Source organism: Octodon degus, unplaced genomic scaffold, assembly GCF_000260255.1.
Source record: "Octodon degus isolate 3935 unplaced genomic scaffold, OctDeg1.0 scaffold00156, whole genome shotgun sequence".
NCBI classification, from domain to species: Eukaryota; Metazoa; Chordata; class Mammalia; order Rodentia; family Octodontidae; genus Octodon; species Octodon degus.
This window is the reverse complement of record NW_004524732.1, coordinates 3,002,945-3,029,335: the sequence shown is the minus strand read 5'-3', so window position 1 is coordinate 3,029,335 and position 26,391 is coordinate 3,002,945. Positions and strand designations below refer to the sequence as shown.

The 26,391-nt window shown below is 47.5% G+C and overlaps 1 protein-coding gene across 1 annotated transcript in view; it reads right to left on the bottom strand.

Annotated features, from left to right (window-relative positions):
* The window catches only part of Plpp3 (phospholipid phosphatase 3), a 77,365-nt gene extending 51,409 nt beyond the window's left edge, over positions 1–25,956 (bottom strand). The window contains exon 1 of the mRNA XM_004642541.2: positions 25,503–25,956. Within this exon, the coding sequence (XP_004642598.1) occupies positions 25,503–25,641 (139 nt within the window). The 5' untranslated portion in view covers positions 25,642–25,956. The remainder of the gene's footprint in view (positions 1–25,502) is intronic.
* Between the last annotated feature and the right edge of the window lie 435 nt (positions 25,957–26,391).

Sequence of the window (26,391 nt, the reverse complement as noted above, 5' to 3'; positions counted from 1 at the left end):
TGCAAAATGCAAGGGGGAGGTCTGACCAGGTGTCCCTGAGATCCTTCTTGAAGTAGACTTCAAGAAGCCTTCATCTTCATCCAAGGGGAGCGATGTGGAGGATTTGCTAAAGGAGAAGACTCGTTCCCAGGACGTCTTCATAGCAGAAGGGCTTTACCTCCTGCCTGCATCCCAGATGAGGGGACTGAGGACCACAGAGCTGTCTGCTCAGCTTGTGAGGGGGACACAGAGCTGAGACCTCCAGGCTCTGCCGAGGCTCACTCACCAGGAGCAGCTCCGGGAAGCCGCCCAGCTCTGCAGAGCTTCCGATAAATGCCGAATGCCTGCAGCCCCCGTTCAGCCAGAGTAGCAGGTGTCATGCGACTTACTCTAGGCACCTTCCAACAGCGCCCCCTACTTCTCCTAGTAATCCTGCCCAGGTGAGCAGGGCCAGCTCCATGTTACAAAGGTTGGAAATGAGTGAGGACAGGCCCTTGGGCAGGACAGGGAAGGCCACCAGCAAGGCCGACTTCACACAGAACAGCGTCACCACACCGTCCATCTCTAGGCGCCTTGGACTGCAGAACTGCCTGTCTTCCTCACAGGTCGTGGCCTCCCTCAGTAGGCCTGGCAGAGCCACCCTCCCCCAACAGGGCAGGGAAAACAAAGCCTAGGCCAAGCCTTCAGACACACAGGGGAGAGCTGGCACGGTCAGCAGATCCTAGGTGGCTGGGCACTGAAAGCCTATTGTCCCAGAGAAGGCTCTCGTCAGCTGCTGAGAGAAAAGGGTATTTCCTGGGACATAACTTCTGCAGTCTAGGGGCCTGGTCCTTGCACAGCAGCAAGGAGCTGGCTCCCCTCAGCAGGGCAGTGTGTCTGGATCCTTCTTCCAAATCAAAGCTTTCACAATGCGGGAATCTGGGGTCATGGGGTCCCAGTCCCTCTCTCCTGCCTTCCCCTCAGGGCCTGCCCACCTGACCCTTGACTGTAGTCACTGACAAAGCCCCCAGTGTTTCTCTGCCTAGCCGCCTCCTCGCATATCCCCCTGCACACATGCACACTTTTTAAAGGGCAAAATGCCAAATAACATTATTCTCCTTCACCATGGCATTGCCATGAGAGCGCCCCAGCATGTTAGCCTGAGAAATGGAAGATTGTCACGGAAATTTCAACCTCCACTACGGCTCCTCCCTTCTGGAAATTGACTTGAAAAGCAGAGGGAGGGTCCCCAAGTAGGAGGGACAAGAGGGAAGAGTGAGACTGGACTGCTCCAAGATTAAGTGGAGGTCAGGGCCCTGCAATCACATGCAAAGCCACGTTCTCCAGCCCCCTGCAGTCCCCTGCATGATGCCACCCTCTGTCACAGTCACAAGGACCACACTGTATCTCTTTAGAGGCGGGGAGAACTCACAGCAGACACGATACTAAACACATGCACACAGTACGTGACATGTATCACCAAAAACACTGTCTCAGTCCTTACCAACCAATTGAACATCAAGAGAAACCAGAGTGCTTTTCCAGGTGTGGTTTGGCTCTGAGGCTGTGAGAAATTAGCCGGCAAGTCCCTTCTACCTCTGCCAGGTCATGGCAGTGTGACCCCAAACTACTGAATCTTGAAAACCTCAGTTTCCTCATCTGCAAAACAGGTCCTGCAGTTTGCAGAGCCTGTGGGGGGGATTTTCTGGGGACACGTGTTAAACAGCCAACGAAACAGCAGGTGCAAGCATTTCCTCTTTCTCCTTCCCGTACTGCACAGGAGAGAAGGGGCGAATCCTAGGAACAGCACAGGAACCGGGAGAAGTAATCCCTTGGGCTAGAAGAGAGGCTGCCTCCGTGGGCTGAAGCACGCCCATCGAGATGACAGAATGGGTCTGGGGCAATTAATGATTCTGCAGACTTGCCCTCCACAAATCCCATCCAAAGTTATGGCTTGATGCTTTTTAGTATCCCAGCTATACAAAACCCTGAAAGACCAATACATTTCAAAAGCCTCACAAAAACCCAGGCCTGGTTTGGCAGGAGTTCCTCAGCCACTGGGTTTTCTGTGTGTGGTTTATAATAACATGCAAACCTGATGCCAAATCCTAATCTATTAAGGGACTGCCAATTAGCAGGAGGCTTAGAGCTGCAGGTTTGAGAACTGGGCATCAGGTCTAATTAGGCTTGCAAATTATTTCTCTCCAGCTCACCCCCACGATCGGACACAAGCTACGCTCAGTGATTGTCCCGGTGGAGGCCTTTCTATATTCCTGGGCATACTGCTTTGTGTTTGCTTGTGTTAAGATTCCAGACCTGGACGTCACTGCCTATTTTCAAGTCAGCCTAAAAGGATAAAATTGGGCACTCAATAAAGTGAGGGCCTCCAATCCAGCCAACCACTTCTAGGGCACTTATTTAAAAAGTTTCCAGGACCCACTGAGGCCTACTCAACCACGCGATCAGAATTTTCAGACAGGAGGATCTGATAATATTTTCTTCAGGAACAGCAATCAGATTCTGGGCCTCACACATACGAGGAAGGTACTGTATTACCTCTGAAATCTACTTCCAGCCCTGCCGAGTTTTTTCCTAGTATGTGGGACTGAATCCTGGGCCTCTGAGTTCACCTACATTCTCAGCCTTTTTTTAAAAATTCTTGAGACAGTCGCACTAAGTTTCTAACTTACCCTGGTTGGACTCAAACTTGGGATCCTCCTGTCTCAGCCTCTTAGAGTGCTGGCATTACAGGCATACAGCTCCGTGTCCAGCTGAGAATCATTTTTCGTAAGATTTTAAGTAACTTCTACCTTAAGGTGATTTCAAAACCACTACTCCAAGAAGCAAAAACTTCATTTCTAAATGAAAAGGATAATTTAAAAACTTACCTCTCTCTCTCTCTCTCTCTCTCTCTCTCTCTCACTCACACACACACACACACACACAGACAATATCATGTGAAATGGTCTTTCCGGGTTTTGTATAGCTAGGATACTAAAAAGCATATTCATCTACCAAATAAATATAATTTTAAAACTATGCTGAATATCGAGTATTTAGTGAATATCTTTTTTGTACCATGGACAGAAAATACCTAGCCGAGTGGAAGCTGGTAGGTTTACTCCAGGGGACTTGAGTCCCCGCCTCCCAAGAAGCCTTGGGGTACAGCCAGGACTCAGACCTGCATGCTTCCCCACCCTCTTCCTGCTGCCTGGTTGTGACCTAGGCTGTCTGGTCTATGCCAGAACAGCCTGGAAAATAAAGGGGGGGGGGGATGGACAATTTCAGATGCCAGACTTCAGAGGTTCTCTGAAGAGGGGAACCCCAGGCCTGAGCAGTGTCCGAATTACAGACAAGGCAGGCTGGGCTTGGGGACCCAGAGCCTCAAAGCACAAGGAGGGCAGGCCCAGCAGTTGCTGTCTCAGCAGCTTGCAATCCCTTTTTTCTGCACTGAGCCCCTGATCTGGGGTGGAGAGGAGGCTGGACTTGGGGTCACAGTCCCTAGCGAGTTCTGCGTGAATGCTTCACCCTGGAGCCTGAATTGGAGCTCAGTGTGCAGCTCCCCTGGGGGCAACCAACAACCCCGGATAACCAGAACAGCCTGAAAGAAATGCCGGCCTCGGGATCTTTAATCAGTTCTAAAATTGTTTTGCATGTGGAGTTTCAAACAAGACTGATTTCCAAGCCGGTGGAGCCAACACCTCATATTTCTCTCTCTACACTGCTAGATACTTAGCAGACGCTCAGAACACAAGCATGTCAAAGGAAGGCGTGGCCTGCAGGCTGTGTTTGGGAAGGACACCTTGGTGGCCTTGCAGCTCCTGCTAACTGAGGTGTGACCAGCCACATTCCCGAGGAGCAGCCTCCTGCATTCTTTAGATACAATCACCCTGAATGACATACATTAAGGCCTCTCCTGGCCCTGACGCCGCACCAGGTCCTGGACTGCACTACTCAAATAAACACTGCCTGCTTTTCAGGAGTGGTCTGTGCTGGCTGGCATGCAGACTTCCTCGGGTCACAGCACTGTTCCTGAGCACAACTACCATAGGCCGAGAGCAAAAGCCGGTGGGGAGATGGCAGCCTATCTGATGGCGATTGAGCTGCCGAGGCCAGCAGTGACACAAATACCTCGGCCTAAGGATTTTGGAATCAGACACACCCAAGTCCTCCTCACCACCTCAGTGTTCGCTTAACCTCTCACGGTGCCTGGGAAGAATTAGCAAGTGTATAAAGATGTTTTTGTACAATGCCTCGCACACAAAAAAAACTCAGAAACTTACTTTTATAACTAGGGGACACTATACCTCCTATAAGAAGGAGACAAGTACTGTCTAGACCCATGAAGAAACCCATTCCTTGTGTCACTCACAGATACTGAATGCATATTATGAAAGTCCACAAGCCTTCAGCTTTTAAAACTAAATTTTGAATGAATGATAGAAAATAGAAATATTGGAACTAGTGCAGAAGTAGCGGCTGATGCTTCAGTCGGCCTTTTTAACCCTGTGGCCTTGAACAAGCTGGGGGGCTATCTGTAGAGCAGGGCTAGAAGAACCGGTGCTGAAAGGTTAGGATGAACTTTAGAGAAACAGTACCAAATATACTGGGTCCTCTGAAACTGCCGCAGTGTTACAAAATGTATTAGGCTGAAGAACAATGGCTAGGTGGGCTGTTGGTCCCTGTGAGAATCATACAGAACTACTCAACAGATGTGCAGTCATTGAGCTAGGCAGAATCAACCGATGTGCAGAGTCATCGAGCTAAAGCCTCTTTGTGATATTTGGTTCTTCCCAGCGAAAGCAACATGGGGATTTCTTAGCATTTCAGGCTGGTTTGAATGGAATGTCCTTTGGAACTTCCCTGCTTCACTTCAAACTGATGGTCTCCATGTCTGCTCCATAATGAATCACTTCATTCTCTCTTGATTCATTTTTTTCCCCCAATAGATATTTACTAAGCACCTATAGGTGCTAGCTCAAGAACAAGGGGAACAGGGTGATCACAGTTTTAACTTTCCATGTTCTATTCACATGAGGAAATGAAGTGAACTGGCAATTTGCTCAAAGGTATTCAGTGCAAAAGGCACCCTGGTGATTGTGCACTGCACAACTCCAGGGGGCGCCACTTGCAGGCTTAGTTTCATCAATGTCCCCACATATAAATGGGAAAGGGGAGTGATGAGCTGAATTGTGTCTCAAGACTCTAAATTCATATGCTCAAGTCCCGGCTCTCACAGCTCAGAGTAAGAGCTTATGTGGAGACAGGGTCTCCCAGAGACAATCCAGTTAAACTGATGGCATTAGGGCGGGTCCTACTTCATTAGGACCAGTGTCCACATAAACACAAAATGTGCACACGGGGCCACATATAATGTATGTGGGTACAGGGGCATGCCCCACGTGGACATGGACACAGCCACCCACAAGCCAAGGCCAGAAGGCTGGAACGGTCCTTTCCAGTCAGCCTTCAGAAGAAGTCACTGTGCTCGGCTTGGAATGTCTCCTTTCTGTCACCTGAGCATTTGCCATCTGTCCTATGCTGCAGCAGCCCTCGCTATGAAACACAGAGGACAACAGGATCTGCCCCGGTGCCCAGGTACGGAAGAGTTCAGGGAGAAAAAGTGGCATGCAATGGAGAAGGGACCTGTGCGCAACCCAAGGCAACAGCCAACGCTACATGAAGTTAAGGGTTGTTGGGTCCAGTAGAGAACCGTGATATGGAGACTACTGGCAACTTTTTAAAAACGTAATTTAAAGGAAATCAGACAAAAATGACTAAAAGGAAATATGCTAACGGCAACCGGAGTCTCATGAAGTGGTAGATTATGGGGATTTCCCCCATTTTTTCCAAATCTTAACAATGAGAAACAAATTCACCTTTCACCAAAAAATATGCTGGTATCAAAACTGATTAGGTTTCTCAGTTTTCACCGACTAACTTAATTTATGTGGCCTTGTGCTAGGAACCATAAATTCAGGAAAAACATGAAGTCCCCACCTCAGACTTCTCTGTCGGGCTCCTCCATAAAGTGGCATTCATCACCTAGGCCTCCCCAGAGAGACACAGAACTACACAGCGCTTTCTCACACTTCGTCACACAAATACTCTACTGCATAAAAGGCTGCGTGTACTGCCTATAAACATATCAAATACTGTTCTTTAGATGTTCAAGAACCAGTCACCAGAACTTCCCTGATGAGGCACAGCTGTCAAAAACATGAGTCAAAAAAAAGAGGGGGTCGGGGAGATTGCTTACCTGGTAAGCACAAGGTCCTGAGTTCGATCCCTGGCATCACAAAAAAAAAAAAAAAAAAAAAAAAGTCCTTCTGCCATTTGGGGCCTGCCCATTAGCTCAGGTGTTTAAGTGCCTGCTGAAACAAAGCAGTCAGGCTCAGGATGCTGTGGTTCGATCCCCTCATCCTCAAGCCAAACCAGACCTGCCCTTAAGGCATCATGAGTGCCCCCCAAAAAAGAAAAAAAAAATCCTCCCAAACAAGTGCGTCCAAGGAGACAAAGCCACCTGACTCAGGACATCGACTCAGGTAGAGCCCCTGGTCTGCAGAACCAAGAGCCCGGGGCCTCCGAGTTCAAGTGACTTCATCTGCTGGTCACCGGTGCACACAAGGGGATAGAGCTCATGTGTGAGATCACTCAGGAAAGTTGTTCCCTCTTGCCTTCCACCTGTGAGCACCATCTGTTCAAAGGCATCAGTTTTCAAGTATGTGGCCCAAAGCCTCTGCTCTTCCTCTTTGGTGACAGAGCTCAGTTGACAAAAGAGCTCCCAAAGTCCTATTGTCCGTGGTTCTGCTAAATGCACCTTTCTCCATTTTCCCTCTGGTCTGCCTTCCTCCTGTCTTACCAAGCAGTTGACAAGAGGGTCTTTGCTGAGCATGGAAGATTTTGCTTCACGAGTGAAAAAAAAATTATATATATAATGGAATCCATCTGAACTTAACTTGTTTTCTCTTACTCAAGTTACATAATGTGAGTCTCCCCCCAGGCTGAAAGCCTATCATCAGTGGTCCCTTCACCAGCCAGTTTCTGCTGCTCAGAATAGCTGCGAAGACGAGGCTGGAAAGCAAGGAGGTCAATGAATCAAGGGGGCAAAGTAGGGGGTAGGGCCATGGGGCGAAGGCACAGCAAGTGCTTATCCTGATAAGCCAGCTCCTGCGCCTCTAATTCCCAACTTTCGGTCATCTGAACTTTGAGCCTCTTGGGTAGACTTTCACCTTTCGACTTCATAGTGACATCCCTTGGCATCCAGCAGCTGATCGGTGGATGTTACGTGATGAAGATGGAGAGAGGCATTAATTACTGGAGATGCTTTGGCTCTTATATGAAAATCACTGGTGCCGGGTGTGGTGCCGTGTGCCTACCATCCAGTGGGGAGGTGGAGGACGGAAGAGCGACAGGAGTGTGAGGCCAGCCTGGGCTACAGAGTGAGTTTGGAGTCATCTTGAACTACAGAGCAAGAGCCTATTTCAACATCAAAATCAAGCCAAACCACTGGGTCCTCAGGCCAGAGAGGTAACGCCCACCTACCTTCATGGATCACGCCCCTTTCTGCCCAGAGACATGATGGTGTCAGGCCCGCAACGTGCAAGCAGCCTGTTGAGGCTGATGCAGAAAAGACAACAGCTTCAGAAGCCTTCTGAAAGGGACTCCTCACTGTATGGGGAAACTTTATACTTCCTCCATCGATCACAGTCCCTCTTCTCCTCGGCAAGTCCCAGGGCGCTTTTCCAATCCCCCATCGCTCTGTGCTAAAGCCAAAGCCGAGTTTCCTGCTTCAAAAGGCCCTTTGTTCGGCCCTCTTTCCCAATCAGCGTATCCTGAGCTTGAACCTCACGCTTTTGAGAGCTCCGCGATGCTTGGCAGGGGAAGGCTTTGCCGGCAGGTCTGTGGTCCTTCACAGCTCGCCCAGCCCCAACGTGAGGGCTTGCCTATAGCTAAGAAGTGCTCCTCACCGGAGGGAGGGTGGCGGGTATTATTTTAAGAGTTGCAAAAACAGCTTCAAATTAACTCTTTAATTGCTACCAGCACACTGAGAACTTCTTGTTCTCTTGTATTTAATTAAGATGATAGTTTAAATCAAACTTCTTCAAATGGTATTGGTTAATCAGCACTGTTCAGTCTCCCAGGCAGGTTTTGCCTCAGAACACTGAAAAGCATTAAAGACAAATTTCCAACATGTTCTCTCCCGATTGGCAAGCACCTTCAGCAAGCCCATGTGGAAGGTAGCTATGTGTGCAGCTGCCCCACGGTACTCTGGAAAGACTCCAGGGTCACTTTTCAAAGATCCGAGAAGCCGTGTCTAATCCATCCCCTGTACACTGCACATGCTTATGTCTGGGCAGTGCTCTCGTACGTACAAGTGTGTCCAAAGCGTGCCAATTACCTATGCCACGTAATGGTTTCCAAACACTTAGGGGTCAGAGTACAACCATGTCAAAGAGCCTACTGTCTACCCAGCCCCCTTCACCCTCAAACACCTGTAAAGCAGAAATTAAAGACATACAAACAAGTTCAGAAAGGTCACAATACTTGCCTCTGACTGTAAAGTAGCAAATTGTGGGGCAAAGATTTGAACCCAAACCATCTGGCTCCAAAGCACACCTTTCCTTCATGGCATAGGGTCTCTCAGTGTTGAGAACTTTCGGACTGCACAATGCGGAGGGTTTCTGGGTGGGGAATCCCAGCACGGGGTCTCTGGCCAGCGCTCCACTCACATTCTGCGACTCAACACAGTCAAGCCCTCCCACAAGCACGTCTTCAGCACCATGCAGCTCACCTGCCCCTTACATAGGGAGGTGAGAACATCTAGAACGACAGAATTCGAGGCACTAAGCAGCACCAGAGCCGGAATGGCTCTTGATGAGGAGGTGAAGGCACCCCAGGTAGGAGGTGGATGGGGTGGGCTGAACAGAACAAATCCTTGGCATGAATGTTTTTCCTACAGCAGAAAAAGCCAGATAGCAATGGTCAAAATGCAGGTTTCTCCATGTGGTTTCTAGGAAGCAGCAACAGCAGAGCAGGGGTGGGCGCAGATGAGAAACTGCACACCCAGATGGGGACTGGCACGAACCCCTCCCTCGTAGCAGTAGATGTGTCTGGGGAGAAAACGCGAAAGGTGGGGAGCAGTGGTCATTCCCTCTTCAAATAATCACATTTTTGTAGTATTTTTTACAATAATATATATTACTGTGCTTGGGATGTGTTAAGGTTTACTGTGTTGAGGCTTAAAAAGCTCCGCACAGGCCTGACACATGGGGCCAACATCTGCCTTACAGAATAACCAACTCGGTGGTACATGTGGACGCTGGTTGCTGTATTCGTTCTAGCTTTGAACTTGTCCAAGAGAAGAGTTGGCTTCCTCCAGATTCCACTCATTTTCTAGGACAATGAGTAGCTTTGAGCTGGTTTCCCACCTATCAGGGTAAAGAGGGACAAATCCACCTACCTGGGTATTCTCAGATTATTCTAAAGGACTCTGGGGCAGAGGTGATGCTCTGCTCAGGTGTCTTCGGGGCAATCCCCTCTGTGCCAAGGACAGCATGCGCCTTAGAAGCCTGTCCAGGCATCGTGGTGCTCCTGCCTTCAGGCTTCCTCCAGTGCACCACCCAGCGCAGGCTCAATCCCTCCATGGACCCTGCTACTACTCTACAGGGAACACCTGGCATTTCTACAGCTGCGCCTGCCCAGCATCCCACTTCAGGAGACTCAGGGCATGGACCACATCCCACACATAGCCGAACACCTAGCACAGTCTCCAGCACCTCAAAAGCGCTCAGCCCACGAATGCTGAAATGACTCAGCACCACTTGTTCTGGTATAGTCTTTTTTCTACAGTACTAGTGGACTGAACTCTGGGTCTTCACATTGAGTCATATCCCCAAACCTTTATTTGTAATTCACAGACAAATTCTTGTTAAGTTACTAAGTTGCCCAGGCTGGGCTTGAACCATTGATCTTCCAGTCTTAGCCTCAGAGTGCTAGGATGACAGGTGTGCCACCATGCCTGGCTCAGATACTTTTAATTATGAATTGGTAGATAGTATTATCACTAATAATTACTTAAAAACATCAGACTCAAATGACCGGTCCTGGGTTAAAATTATAGAAAGGCTGCTTTTTACAGCCTACAGGGAACAAACTCCCCCTTGCTGGAAGTATTAAGTGGTTTTTATATTAGGCAGAAAAGAAGGATTTGGGTTGGAGGGTTGTGCTCTTGTGTGGGGTAGTGGTAATTAAAGGTCAGGAAAACCTTAGTTTCCATACAAGAAATACAGGTCAAGATTAATTCCTGACACTTAAGCTCAGACACCTCAACTTTATCATCTCTGCAGGGATGCACTCATCTCAGGGCAGTGTCACAGAGATTAAATAAAGCCCGTGAAGCCTGGGAGCACGGTCAGTCGCTGTCCTTTTGCTCTTCTGAGTCAGGCACTTTTCATGGGTTAGTCTCAGAACTGTGGAAAGTAAGTTGCACCCAAATAAATACCTAAAAGGGCAAACGTAACCAAGGTCCACACCGCAGCATCATTATTAAAGGGCTTTCCAGCAGGTTAAGACAATAAACGAAACACTTCTGAGGGGCTACAAGTAAGAACATGTGCGGCAGGACAATGTGCTCAAAAAAGGGTGGAGGACAGACTCACCCAATTCCTCCTCCCCGCAGCTGTGAACCTCACCGTATTTTAAGGGACAGGTTTTCAGAGGGATCACCCGGACAGGCGAGGCAGCTCTTCATGGAAGCACATTTCACTGATTAGTCAGAGTCCCAGGTAGGGAAAGTGCCTTGGCATGCATGGCCCAGTCAATTAGCAATAGGCCCCAAACCTACACTCCACACACCCCAGGGTGCTGTCTTTCCTCTGTTGGAGGTTTCCCTGCGCTGAGACCTCTGCTCAGTAGCGGAGTGCTGTTTGTCTCCCATGTGAGGCCCTGGGATCCCCCAACTCGAGCACGCCTGCTTCCTCCTCCTGGTTGCAAGGCAAGACTGAGATAATAAATATGAGCCCTAACTTTGAGGGTAGGCTATAACGCAAGCCATGATGGTGAGCACAGATTCAGTGAGTTGTCAGGTTCAAAACACCACACACATGTAACACTGGGTTTAAAACAACCTAGCTGCTGTCCAGTAGCTGTTGTCCCCACTCCCTCAGGTTCATTAATACTTTAGCTGGTGCAAACTCTAGAAAAAAAGTTTTTCTTCCATTTCATCATACTGAGTTACAGTTAGTGGACATTAAGCACCCCATATTTAGCTTTATATTTACGCTTAATAATTTATCAGTTATTTATAGACAGAAGAAATCTTGCACAAGGGGCTGGCTACCTCAAGATGATGGGATTACAGCAAAAAAAATTTTTTTTTACTTTACATTTGCTTTTCATCTGTACTTTCCAAAGTACCTTTCTTTCTTTCTTTCTTTCTTTCTTTCTTTCTTTCTTTCTTTCTTTCTTTCTTGGTGGAACCAGGAGTTGAACTCAGGCCTTTGCACTTGCCAGGGAAGCACTAATTCCATTGAGCCATCTCCTGGGCCCCCCAAAAAACCTTTCTGTTTACATCCTTTTTTCATTTAGAAGCAATTTTCACAACCATGATGCACAAGAAGCTCAGGATGTAGAAGACAGAAACAAACCACGGAGCAAAGCAAAAATGGTTCCAGGACAAATGTCAGTGCAAGTGGTTCAGAGCCCAAAGCAGAACTGGCTTAGCCCAGAAGAACTGAGGAAGGGGCAGGGGACCCTTGCAGTGACTGGCAGAAGTCAGGCAGCAGGGCTGCGATGTGCTCCAAGGTAGCGAGCGCACTGCCTGGCAGGGGTGAGGCCCTGGGCCTCAGGAAAACATCAAGCAGCACAGAAAGGCTAACAGAGCAGGAGCAGCCACAGAATAAGAATGCCGGGGGTTAGGATGGCAGGAAGGGAATGGGGAACAGAAAGAGTAGAGGATAAGAAGGGTGGTTGAGACTAGGTTCTATAGAGTCTCAAATATATCCAGAAATGAACTGTGCAGTCAAGAAGCGGTCATAAAAGTAGCCATAAAAGCCGGAAGAGAAGGAGCTAGGTGCCCAGAATTGCAGTTTTGAGAAATGTACATTTATTACAGGATCATAAAGGATAGGTTCTGTACGGGGGGGGGGGGGCGAGATCGTCACTCGAGTGAAAGATTTCATGGGCACACTGGACAAGAAATAAGAGAGGATGAATCAGAGAGCATATTCCCAAGACTATATCCTGATCTTCAGCTTTGGGATGCAGGAAGAAGTGACCACCTTCTCCTATAGTCACCCATGAGGAACAGCTGATTGTTGAGGGACACCCAGCTAATACAACAGAGCTGGGACAAGCTCCTGAACCTACAGCAGGAGGCCAGGTGCTCAGAGAGACACCTCATTTGCAATTGCATTTGATTGTCAGCTCAAGAACCTGGCTGTTTCCTACTCAGCCAAAGTCTGGGTGTCTGTCCCCCTATCTTCCTGCTTGCTCCAGGAGGCCAGATCCACCTCTCTCCTTTCTATTCCCCACAGCATTTTGCATTTACCTCTGTCAACACCGAGAGAGATAAGACAGACAGCTGACTCTCAGGAATGTGCCCTGGGACTGCGACAACAGAGAATGGTCAGCAGCCAGGGATCCGCTTTCCCAGTGCCCTGGTGGGCATTTTTATTCATCCTCAGGCCAAGAAGCAGGAAGAGCCTTGCTATGATCCCTATGGTCCTCGGTGCCTCTCGCCAGCAGCTTCGCGGCTCTGCATTCTAAGCGGAGGAGATCAGTACAAAACGGGCCCACTCTAAGTCCAATTTAACTTTTCCATGGTCTGTGTTTGTCAAAGCTTCATGCCAACTCTGTCAGAAAGAGAAATGCCACAAAACTTCTTTTAAGAAAGAGGAAAAAGGACTACTTTATGCGCTGGGTCTCATGCTAATCACAGCACCATTGAAACCCCAGCTGAATAGGAGTCCTACAATGGCCTGGGAAACACAGGGGGCTTTTCCAGAGTGCAAGCTCCCTCCCTGGAACTGTTTCATTCCCCTGGCTTTTTAACTCCTTGGGAGAAGGGTGATAAAAATTAACGCTACAACCCGAAGTCCCTGTCTCTGTGCAGAAAGGTCCCTCTGTTTCCGTACGCAGTAGGCAACACGTGCTCCCGACCATTGCTGTTAAGGCGCCAGCTGACACATTTGCAATAATAGCAGATGCAGGACACATAAGCAGCTCAAAGCATTTTCTAGAAAAGCACTTTCCCTGGAATCTTAGTGAAGGGTCTCTGCTAGAGATTAACTCGCTGAATTATTAATGCCATATGTCACCACCCACCAGTGAAAGTTGAGACTGACACTGCTGACCAGCTCCAGAGAAAACTGAAATGAACTCCAACCTTCTTTCACAGGTTGTTGTGAAATTCAAGTAAGTTAATAATGCATGAAATGCCGGAGCTGGCTGCCTGCTGTATAATTAATATTCAGTAAATTCAGGGAAGTGCCCTTCCCTCCCAACCCAAAGGTCAACCCCTCCCCTCTAAGAATTCATGAAGAAACAGGAAATACTGAAAGGGACACGAAGGCTTTAAACCCCATCAAACTTAAATACAAGGCCTGATAACTTCAGAATATCCCAACATGCCGACTTCATACACGCATTGCTACAAAGAGTAGCCAGTGAGAAATGCAAATCCAGTCATAACTCTTCAGGAAAGCACGCAGGGGTGGGTGTCTTGGTTTCTAGCCAGGAGCACCACCAAGTTCCCTCCATGGCCATTCTCGCTCTCTGCCCCATCCTTCACAGCATCTAGTGGACTTTCACCTCTTCAGTGCCGTGAGGGTAGGTCAGGTTGGGTTTGGTCTTTTGAGACAGGGTCCATCTATGTGTTTATGGCAGGCTGGTCTTGAATTCAATATGGAGCCCACACTGGCTTTACTTGCTTCCATCCTCTGCCTCGGCCTCCCAGGTGCCAGGGTTGTAAGAGCTGAAGGGCCTGACTGCGGTGTGGTGAGTGTTCAGAAATGTTTATTTCCAACCCTTTTTCCAGTTAGCTGCAGAGACCGCTATTCTGGCTGTGGTGGTTTTGATGTTTTGCTTGCTTTGGGGGCTGGAGAAATTTACAATGAGAAAAATTAATTAAGGCAAGAAAGAATACTCAAGTCCAGACACAGATGTGCACGTTGTCATCTGGTAGAGCTGCTCAGGGAGAGGGGTTATTAATAGTAATAACTTCTTGGACTGCACAGCTGGTCAGGCACAGCTGCAAACATCCAATTTTAGGCAAGATCATAATTGAAGGTTCTTCAACTCCATCAATGGCCTCGGGAAAATTAAACCTAAAATCATGACAGCTTATTTTCCCCTGAGACGGAAAGCCCTGTACTTTGAATGCTTTGACTCAAGAAGTGTATTTTAATTTCCCAGCCAGCTCCACAGAGCGCTGCATCCCTACAATGCCTGGAGCACAGACCTCTTAAACCGATCCCACGCGAAGGTGAGCAGAGCCACCCTGCCTCCTGCCGCGCTGTGCTGTAACCAGATTTCAACGCGAAGCATGCTAAACAAAAGGCATATTTGGAACTACGCTAAAAATCCCAGTTTTCTGGAAGTTCCTCCCCCTGAGCACAGTATGCGCCACTGTTTCAAAAGGCACCGTGCATTTCATCAAAGCAGCCATTCGTGCCAGAGCAACAGCAAATGCACAGATGAGAAATGATGCGGGAGGCCGCTCCTCCCTAGAAACCTACAGGGGCCAAGTGACCCGGGGAGCTACTCTAGGCCAATATCTAAAGCAATGTGCTGTGTGGCTAAGAGACATTTCTGCCACTTCCTGCCAGTGGTTGCTAACTCTACAACAATGCGGGTCGTTTGTGGCGAGGAGGCTACTGGTGCAAGTTCTATTTATTGCATTTTAATAAATGAGCTGCATCCACAGCCACGAACCAGAGAAGCTCAGAGCTTCCCAGTGTGACCCAAAGGTTACCCTGAACCACAAGCCATCATGCCAAACCCTTGTACAGAAAGGGACAAAAGGCCTTGCTCTAGGCCCTCCTCCCCTGAGGATGCCTTTCCACAGGACTCCAGGACGCAGTGGGCCTCCCGTGCTATAGATTCACAGAGCCGTGGCTCCCTTCCTGGGGAGGGGCCTGCTGCTGTTCCTTCTTGTCCCCCTGGGACATCTGGAAGACACCTCTACTTGAATAGTAAGCTGTACTTTAAATCAATTCTCTACTCCTGTTGATTAAAGTTCAGAAAGCATCAGCTGCATCTCCTGATCAGCAGAAGAAATCAGCAAAGGCCTGAGTGACCTTCCAGGTACCATTCCAACGGCAAGTACAGAATGCTTACTCTTCGACCCACCTAAGTAGAGGCCAATGCTTGGAGTTGGTCCTGGCAAGTTCATCATTAGGAAAATAGAGTGCTTATGAGATATTATTGAGGTACTGAAAAATCCTACAGGGCATCCCAGGACTGCCCTCACAGATTGACTTTCGAAGGTCTGGAGTCCCAAGTCTAACACACTTCAGGCAATCTTCCTTTCCCACACTGCTGAAGGGAGCAACGTAAGACCGGGCTGCAGAAACAGCACAAGCACGTCAGCCTCAGGCTTAGGAACAGTCTTACCAGACAGACTTCCTGTGCCCAGCTCTCCAACTCAACCATCTTCACTTAGTTCTGTGTCACCTCCCTGAACCTCAGCTCTTTGAGGAGTAAGAGAAGGAATGCAGGGCACAACCTGGTGGGAGGCACATGGCTAGCATTCAGTAAATGTAGCAACTGTCACTATTTAGCCTGGTTTGGGCCCAAGTCCCAGCCCCCATCTATGTTAGCTGTGTGAACTCGGGCAAGTCACTTAGCCTTCTGAACAGCAAAAGCATTAAAATTTTGTTTACTCTGCTATGGGAAAAATGGAATGAACTATCACATAAAGCATCTGATGATAAAGGTGAGCACCTTTCCTCAGCCTCCTCGACTAGTTGTTTAATATTCCACATACTTGTCCGTTGGGTTTTAGTGGATTTCAGCTCCACGCTTCAGTTGCTAAGCTTTGTGTTTGGGTCTTTACATTCGTGGCAACCAGCACAAGAGTCAGTTTTAACTTCTGAGGCAGTGATTGTGTAGGCAACACACACAGGGAGAGATGAGTGATGAGCCTTGGCCAGAACTGAATATGTGGATTTCTACCTCATGCCCTTGAAGCCCCCATAAGGCGACCTTAGGACTATAAAGCATTTAATATTTGCACTTGCTGATGTTCAAGGTGCTCGGAGGGTTCGTTCAGCTTTTTGCTGAGAGAAGAGCCAGCCGGCTGTGGGCTCACCCTGAGGAGGCCTAACTCAGTGGGGGAGGAGCTGGCCGACCACCCAGTTCTGCCGCTGGCTGCTGTTCTCTGCAAACATTCACCCTGAGCCAGCGACACTATAAACTCATTAAAATGTAGTTCCTTTGTGGAAAATGTCCCTAAGAACAAAGTGACACTGTGGTGGTTTCGTGAATATGTTAATTCCTCAAACCTTTGCTAAAACTTTTGTATTTTTTCTTACATTATTTTAATTAAGCTTAAGATATTTCTAAAATGGTACAGGCACTGTGGAAAAGTTGGGCAGTTCCTCAGAAAGTTAACCATAGAATTATCCTCTAGCAATTCCACTCCTGAATACACAGGACCAAGAAGAACTGTAAACATATATACATGAATGGTCGCAGGAAAATTATTTGTAATCCCCCAATATTGGAAACAACCTAAAGGCCCATTAAGTGATGAATATATGAAGTAAGCATGGCATATCTATCCAAATGGAATATTATTTGGCAATACAAAGAAATGAAGTACTGATATATCTACTACAGTATGGATGAGCCTTAAAACCATTACGCTAAGCTGTAGAAGTCAATCGCCAAGAAGCATATGACATGATCACATGTGTGTGCAATGCCCAGAGCAGACAAACCCACAGTAAAAAGTGATGAGTGGCTGCCTTGGGACAGGAGGAGGTCAGGGGACAGGGAGTGACTGCTAGCAGGTGCAGTGCTAAAAAGTACTCTAAAACTGCCTGTGGTGACAGCTACCCAATGCCAAAGGTCTACTACAAATCATGAATTGTACACTCTAAAGGAATGGATTGTATGACATTGGAGTTATATCTCAATAACAAAGGTCATTACAAGCTCTGCAACCCTTTCTCTGGACCAACAGGATTTCCAGTGCACTTATTTTAAGGGACATTTGAAAAATTTAAAAATTCCAGAGCAAAATAAAGATAATGTACAGCCTCCTGGTTATAGTAAGACGATGCCCATAAAGCAGCATCAGCTAATCTTATCTCGTGGGTCTCCCAAGCCTTCTCTAAACACCCAATGGACAGTGTCTGTGGAGGGGTGGCCTCGCCGCACCAAAGAGCCTCTGGTGTCTTTCCCACCATCCTAACCTCTCTCTGTCCCCAGGGTCCTCCATACCCTCTTGCCTGCCTCCCTCTGGCTTCCTGCCCTCACAAGTAGTGAGCTCCAAAACTACATCAGATTTGATCAATGCCCCCTTCAAAACATGTGAATTCCAAGAGCTATAGAATTCTTATCTCTTCCCTTAGATATTTTAACCAACCTTAACCATATTTTTAGAATACTGTAGCCACCACCATGAAAAGTGTAGAATTCCTCAAAAAGGTAAGTGAGGAGTTGCCACAGACCCAAAATCCCACTCCAACCCATAAACTGTAGTTTCTCTTTGCACGAAATTCTCCATCATAAAAAAGTCAAAAGAAAGGTAAAACTCCACTTGCCCTGTGGATGCTCAAGTTCCTCTACCATCTGCCCCCTTTCAAGCCCAGAGCCAAACAATTTCTCCAACTCATCCCCCACACTCTCTTCTCCCCCACACAAAGCGGTGCTCATGCTCATACCCTGGACTCACCCACCCCATCCATGTCCATCCCTTTTCCCCACTCATGGGTGCCCTCCCACATACCGGTCCTCCTCCTGGCTCCTGAGCTAGTATGCATGCAATCTTCCCCATCACCCTTCACTATGTAGCCACAGATCCTCCCCGAAGGTTCAATAGCAAAAATCTACTTCCCTCTCACTACACTGAGAAGGGAGCCAAGGCGCACACCCATAATCCCAGCACCTGGGAAACGGAAGCAGGAGGATCGCTGCGAGTTTGACATCAGCCTGGGCTACTAGTGAGTTCAAGGCCAGCCTGAACTACATAGCAAGACTGCAGGGAGGTGGAGGGATTTGTTACAGGCGAACCTGAGGTCTAGCATATAATAGGTGCCTCAGAACATCTGCAGAAGACTTACACTTGAAAGACAGGTACAGACATCGACTCTAGAAATTATACTGATTGATACCACAAACTAATTTGGGGGCCAGTTATATAGAAGACATCAAGGAGAAGGGCTTCCTTCGTGTCAATGTAATCATGTGCATTATACACTTTGGAGGTACATAAACAGGAACCAAAGCACACTGCTTATTATGACAAGGCACTTACACTGATTTGCATTTCTCTGCAAAACTCTCTAGACATGTAATTTTGTTAATCTGTGACAAAACCTCAGAAACACACTTACCACCAATACCCTGATGGCACTATAGACTTTCAAAGCACACAGATATCAATAAGCTCCTTTCAAAGGTTCCCAATTGAATCTGATGTGTGTTGTTTGGTTTGGTTTTAAATTGGGGGGGGGGGTTAATACAGATCCTAATTATTAACTTAACCTGGACTTAAAGGAAGAGTAGCTCCACAGAAATAGGCAAGTGCCAGCCTCCCTTGTTCCAGGGTATGCACCACCAACTAATGCATGACTTGGATAAAATTATCTCATCAGAGCCTCAGCTTCATCCCTGGCCAAGGAGATCATTTCTATCTTGACAGTGGCTAAGACGCTCTTGCAAAGCAAAGGTTCTGAAAACATGGGCGCTCTCTCTTCCTTCCTGGGACGTTGCCTAAGAAGTGGGTACTTGCAGCCCCACCAAGCAGTCAGCAATGATGCTAGTAATAAGCACCTTCTGGGACAGGTAGTAAGCGGGCTGCAGAAAATGAATGGAGCCAAACCTGCCCAGTCCTTCAAACCTGCCCCACGTGTCTCTGGCCTCACTTAACTGACATCTCACTGATTTGGACTTCAAGCAAACCCAGTTGGTCTTGTTCTCAATTTCAAACCACCAAGCTGACAAGGAGAAGGCAAAACAAAACAGCCTTCAGCAAGGTCCCACTCAATTCTAGGTCTGGTTCTTCCATTTCACCTTCTGGGAACAATCCTAGCCAGCCCAGACTTCAGGGTCCCCACGCGCACCAGGGCACTGCCACAAGATGGTGAGGACGGCAGCAGGAACCACCTCGGTGCCAGGCACAGGACCAAGCACTCCCAACATCACCAAGCTCACAGCACCCAACTTTACCATGAGGAGACTGAGCCTCGAGGAAGGTGACTAAGCTCTCATAGCTTGTAACAGTGGCACCCTCCAGTCTGCCTGAGACCTCTCAACCTTCACCATTCCCTGGGGAGGCCTGCTCTCCTAAGGTAACCTTGATACTGCTGTCATTGAAATGCCACAGCATCCATGCACCTGTGCAATGAAGCGCCCCTCCAATGGTCTTCTTTGTGATGTCCATGAGGAGAATTATTCAGTACATTTTAAGTTATTTTGACAATTTTGTATGTGTAACTCTTTCCACTCCACTGGCCAAGATGGCCCCTATGTTAAGACTTCTTGTTGTATATTCGCCCCTATAAAATGTACTGTACTCAATTCTCAGACTTAATAAAATTGAAGTAAATAAAATGGAATGAACTAGAAAGGATTGGGCCTTCACTTCATCCACTACATTGAACAGGCAGCAACAAAATAAACTGACAAAGCTTTGAAAAACATGGTGCCTACTTCCTAGCTGGGTACCCTTGTACAAATTATCTGACTTCTCTGCGCTGTAGTTTCTTCCTCAATAAAAGTCATCTGCTGTCTATTCCACAGGACTGACCTAAATAATGAATACAAATAACACAGGATCATCTTTCCTTAACAAATATGTAGGGTACTGTATAACAGAGCATGACAATCCTTTCCAGTTGCTGCTGTTTTCTTCACTCAGGTCTGCCCTGGCCTGTCACATGATGCACACACGTCAGGACTCAAACCCTGACCATTTGTCCCGTTTCTCTCCGCCTTTCCTAAGAACTCTCTTAGGAAGATGTGCTCACCTTCATTTCAAAGGCAGTGCGGCCACCCAAGGGGCCCACTGTTCCCACCCTTTGACCTTCCCGGACAGGGTCAGAAAACCCATGCTGCATTTCCTTCAGCTAATGGAGAACATTTGTGTCTGCTCTGCCTAGTTTTCTTCTTGGTATCTCCTCAGAATTTCCCCCATGATACATTTTTAGGAAATTTTGCTGCCAAAAAAAAGTAAACAAAGATTTGAGGAAGAAGTCAAATAATTTTTTACCCAATCATACCTATGGGTGTTAACATTTATGTCCAAATTCAAATCCAGAGCTGGGTAAATTCAAATGCTGTGTTGTTTTTATAATACTGTGCAAAGCTAACTTTGATCTTTGAAAGGCTGTATTTAGGAATCGAATTTATTTCTCTTTCACCTTTCATTCACACACAAACTTCAGTATCTAAAAAATGTTTCATTTATCCTGAGCAGAATCTCTTGATTGGTAAGGCGAATGACAGAGAACTCATCTCAAAACCAGAAAATACAGAGTCTAGCCTTTCAGCAGTCAAAGACAACACCAAGTCCTTGAACTAAAAGTCACAGGGCACCTTCAGCCCTGTAAACCAGAGGTACGCTTTTTTTTGCAAACAATTGCTAAAATTCTTAGCTAAAAAATATAGACTCATTGGCCACCCAGAAACCAAGCCTACTGAATAACCTGTCAGTGCAGAAAGTGCTAGCACATTCAGAATAGGAACAAATAACCCCCACAACCTCATTCAGCTGCCCTTAAGACAAGAGTATATACCGTGACTTTAAAATTGGCCTGATAAGAATCAACCAAAGATTTTATAGAATACAGAATCACAGGTCCTACCCTAAAGCCCACTGAACTTAAATCTCCTGGGCAAACCTAAGACTCTGTATTTTATCACAGGCAGTTCTCCTGTCAGTTGAGTTTATGAACTATTGACACAGTAGACCCTCCCCCATCACTGGTCACTCCTCAAATAACTTGCACAAAGTTAGGCTGATGCACAAGGCACAACTCCAAGGTAAAACTCTCCCTAAATGAAAGTGCCCACATGTGCACTCACCACAGAGCCTGTGGGCCCAAACAACTGCACAGGAAGGGGAACGGAAGAATCTAAAATTGACAATCAGAAGAGCAAAAAGTGGAGAAGGCCACTGATATAGTTCCAGCAACCTCCTGAAAAGCCAGCTCCCCTCAGTCTTTTCTTAAGAAAATGTGTCCAAAGAAACCAGCTAAGAGAGAAAAAATAACTAGCAATCTTGAACAAGAAGGCAATAGAGGGCTGGGGCGATAGCTCAGTAGAATAAACGCTTGCCTGACAAGCTCAAGGTCCTGAGTTCAACCCCTAGTACCGCAAAAAAAAAAAAAAAAAAAAGGCAATGGAAAAAAGAAAAAAGAAGGCAACAGATGTTTTCCACAATTGTAGACAACTCAATAAAAACTTATCTTTATATTTATAGTAATCCATATAAAAAGCTTTGCTAGGCAACTTAATAGTTGGTTAGGAACAACCTATGTCTACATTCTGTGCTTCAGTGATAGATTATCAAAACCTATTGGTTATTAGAAGCACCTACTTAGTGAATGTACTAGTAGCTGGCACACACTTAGTGAAGGTATTGAGCAAAAAAGGGAAAAGCCACCTGTTGTGCTTACTTATTTGTTGCCTTGTGATAACTATAAATTTCAGGGAGCAGGTGAAAGGGCACAATGGAAAAAAGGGGGGGAAATCTGGCCTGTTCTTCAGCACACCGGATTAACTGTTACAAAAGCAATACTTACTTTCTCTCTAGAGTCAGAACTAATTTGGGCTAATTTTCAACATTGATTCTTTGGCTAAACATAGCCCAATTTGGTTGATGGTGCAGTCCTGGCATAGAGGATAGGCTCAAAGTCCTGAGAGGGAGGTCCAGGAATGGTCTAGTCCCTGGCCTGCACCACAGTGATAAAGAAATCAGAGGAAGAGTGGTCAAGGGAATGTTCCCCAAATCGCACAGCAATGTGACAGCAAAGCAAGATGCCACTGGTGACAGGCTCGGCAGAGTGTGCCCATAAGGAAGACACGCAGCAAATGTGTCCTTCTCTGCTGGACACTGGGCCCAGTATGCCTGATGGTGACCTGGAACATCAGACATAATCCCACTCATACCATCATTTTGCTGATGGAAAGAGAAAACCCACTGACCACAATCTCACAACTAGCCCATAGCCATGGGACAGCCAGGAACGTGACGCTTCTCCCTCCAGGACACTCCTATGGCCTTTTCTACATCATACTGTCCTCATCTCATTATGAAACAGTGTAATAGCTAAACAACAAGTAAACTGAAATAGAACAATACAGGATGACTCCATGTATCCTATACTTGGAACCAATTCTAAAACTTTACCTCAACCATGCAATTACAATCAACAAATATCTGAAAACATCCTGGAACAACCAAATTAAATAAAATGGCTGCTGAGCACCTAAATTCTGGATCGATGGCCACAAGCATTGGTCCCCAACTGGTTTGGGAGCACACGTGTAACTGAGAAATGTGGAACGGCAGGACATACCACAAGCTGAGCCTCAGCATCATCCAGAGCAGGGCCCAAGTAACCTGAGAAGTTGGGAGGAATTCAAAGTGACTTGGGTATGAATCTGTCCTGGATAGTCTCCTTCCTTGAGACTTGGGTTTTCATGTCTAGGAGATGGATATGTTTGCATAAGTGTTACAATGACAAGTATATAATTAACTTGTATTTTTTAAAAAGGAGTCAATAGCACTTAAAGAGACAAATAGGTAGAACTCCATTTCTGCCTGGAAATCTCTCTGTTCTCGGAACCAGAACCAATATGCAAAACACAGCTGACATAGATCATTTCGTTGAAACAAAAATACAATGAATTCCATAAAAACTACCATGAATAGACTCATAATTACGTTTTGAAAGAATCAGTTGACAAAGACAACTGCTCAAAGATAGTTACCATTGCAATTCTTTCAATTAGTCTTTCCTTCATCCAAAATAAAACACTCTACAAAGGTGCATGAAACAAGTTAAGGTACCTGCTTATTTCCACTTACGTAACACTTGTAAAGCACATCAACTTTTATTTTTTCCAGATACTAAGAGATGAGGCTTGATATGTACTCCCACGGGAGAATAAACAAAACCCACTCTCTTCTTAATATATTAGTACTCTATAATCCAGGCCATATGATCAATAAACTACATAAAATTAAATCACACCGACAGTTTAGGCCGAGAGTGAACTAAGTAGAAATAATTTTGTTAGGAGTACAGAGTGTGGAATATTAAAATCACATGTTCTATATTAATTTTTGTTTTGGAAGTCACATAAAGTTCTCTGGCATGATATCTCACAATGTTTATCTTCCAGTTTTCCCGAGTAAAGAGAAGAACCTAACTGGTGATTACTGCAAGGGACATCAATCAACAAATGACTCAAAAGGCCAATGTTGCCAAGGTTTTAATGGCAAGATGCATAGCCCTTGCAAAAGGCAAGCAGATGCCACTCTTAATAAAACTCACCACTGTCCTGACACCTGATTGCTTTTTTGAATTACAGCCATTTGCTCAAGCACACACCAACAGTGATAGTGAGCAGGAAGATTTACCTTACTAGCTGGCGCAGGGGAAGATTTACCTTACTAGCTGGCGCAGGGAGCTTTGGTATACCTCACTGACAGCTAAACTACCCAAGCTGCCAGGAATGTCTTTTTTTTTTTTTAACAAATTCCTTCACACTTCTTTCTTCTAATAAGAATTCATCATCTCTCAGGGCTGCCTTCTGAAATCAAGAGCAAAAGGGAGGAGAACAATGAAATTGTACAATTCCTTATCACCCAAGCAGGAGGAAGGAGGGTACCTCACACAGCCAGCCTAGAAAAGCTGGCCCCACCACCACCAAAACACTGCGGTCAGCACTGGGAAGTGGCAGAAGAGTTTACAGCAGTTTCTACATGTTTAGGATTCCACTGTAGTCCCCTCAGGACCTGGGAGGGTCTTTTAAAGATTCAATAGATTAGTTACAAGACACTAAATACTAATCTGTCCCTCTGTGCATGATAATAAGCCAGTGCCACTAGGAAGGTAGGCCCTCCAGTGACAGTTCTTTCACATAGCAACCTAAAAGCTCAGTTACTTTGAAGAGCAGGGAATGGAACCCCGCCACCTGGATTCCACACAGCACAACTCTGCCTCCAGCGGTCTCTCCCAGCTGAAGGGGGCCACTCTTCTGTTAAGACTCTAAAAGTCTCATCCTTCTTGGTCTTGGACCTTCCCATGGACATTCAGGCCAAGGACAAGAGAGTACGGGACACTAAGGTCACAGCTACCCAAAGAATCCTGGGCCCAGGGAAACTCAACTCCAGCCCAAGAATTCCCAGGTTAGCCTGACCCCAATGGACATGTCCATTTCAAAGGGACTTAAGTCTTAGAGCAGGACTTCTATTTTCAGGGAACTGAACTGGGAACACAGATGTTTCTTCAGTTAGCAGTGTTGGCAGAACCACTCCTGGACCAAATCCGAGTTCTTAAAGCAGGAAGGGGCCTTGGAGAGCATCGCCTTCAACACACCCAGCCAACTGCAGAGGAAACTGAGGCCTAGGGGGCAGTTAAGGGTACACCCAGCAAGTGGCAGAGTGGCAGCGTTCCCGGACAAGTCCTGTGCGCTTTCCATTACACCACGATTCGCTTAAAAAAATAAAAAAATAAAAATTTAAAAAACAAAATTCTCGGTAGACTCCAACCTCGGAGCTCCAGTAGACGCGCAGTTGCTTCTGCCTGCCCCAGTCTTCTCCCCATCCTGTACCTCACACCGCCCCGCTCCCAAGTACTTTGGTAAACACCATACGCGGCGTCTCAACTTTCGGGGGGCGGAGGGGCGAATTAGATCAAGGTCCCTAGGCAAGATCGTGGCTTGCTTTTGCTCAGTGTCCTTGTCGAGGAAATGGGTCACCTAACCCCTCTGGCACCAACTCGGACAGAAGGCCAATTTAAACAGATTCTGCGGAACCGCCCACCACCAGGCGCATAGTAGGCGCTCGAAGGGGTGCGGACCAGCACCGAGCACCGGGACCGGCCCAGGACTGGCCGAGCTCCGCGGGGCGCAGGAGGGAGGGCGGCCGCGGCAGGGCTGCAGTTCAGGCGCACCCGCGACGCTCCGCACGCCGTGGGCTGGGGTGCAGGCGGCAAGCTCCTCGGCGACCGCGATCGCGGCTCAGCTCGTGGCCTCGGCTGGAGACGGAGCCGCCGCCCGCGCGCGCGGGGCCCGCAGTCGGGCAGGGGTGCGGAGCAGGGGCGCCGGAGGCGGGAAGGGGCCGGGGCCGGAGGCTCGCTCACCCATGATCAGGCAGAAGAGGTCGAGGCAGACGAGCAGCGCGCGCTTGCCGCCGCTCCTGCGCGGGCCGGGGCCGAGCGCGGGGCCGCCGCCGTTCTTGCTCTCGGGCGCGATCGCCTTGTCGTACTTGTAGCTCTGCATGGCGCTGGCGCGGCCGCGCTGTCTGCGCTCCGCCCCGCTCGTGCGAAAGTCCCGGGAGAGCGCGGGTCCCGAGCGGAGGCTGCAGCGCGGGCCGGACGGCGGGGTCTGGGCTGTGTCCCCGCGGGCGAGGGGCACCCGGGCTCCGGCCGCCTCCTCCGCCGGCGCTCAATGAATGGGCAGCGCCGAGCTCCGCGGCCCGCAGCGCCTCTGACTCCGGGTACGCCTCCGCCTCCGCCTCCTTCTCCTGCTGCTGCTGCAGCTGCGGCCGCTCGGTTTGTTTTCTGCACTTTTATTGCTCGAGCTCGTTTAAAAAGAGTGAAGGAGAGAGAGGGGGAGGGCCCTCCTCGCTTGGCTCGGACGGGATTCCGAAAGTACAGCCCCTTCCTTAAGCTGCCTAAAACGTAGGATAATTAAGGCCACATTTCCCCCACCCCCTTCAAAAAAAAAAAAAAAAACAACTCCTAAAAGGAAAAGTTACTCTGGAACCAGAGAATTCGGGAGCCCCTAGCGTTCAGAAAGACCAAAATGTCACAAAAGGAAAAAAGTATGTATTTAGATAAAAGAAACATTTTCTAGCCTGCCTTGGATCAGGCAAAAGTTTAGAGCTGTACAACCCTGCTTGTCTCCTCATTTACAAACTTGGAGTTTTCAAGTCTTTATTTTGACTTGAGTCGGATTATCCTGAAAATGCGATTTCTGAGGGAAGCTGATTAGTTATTTTAAGATCTAAGTACAGGTACTGCGCTAGAG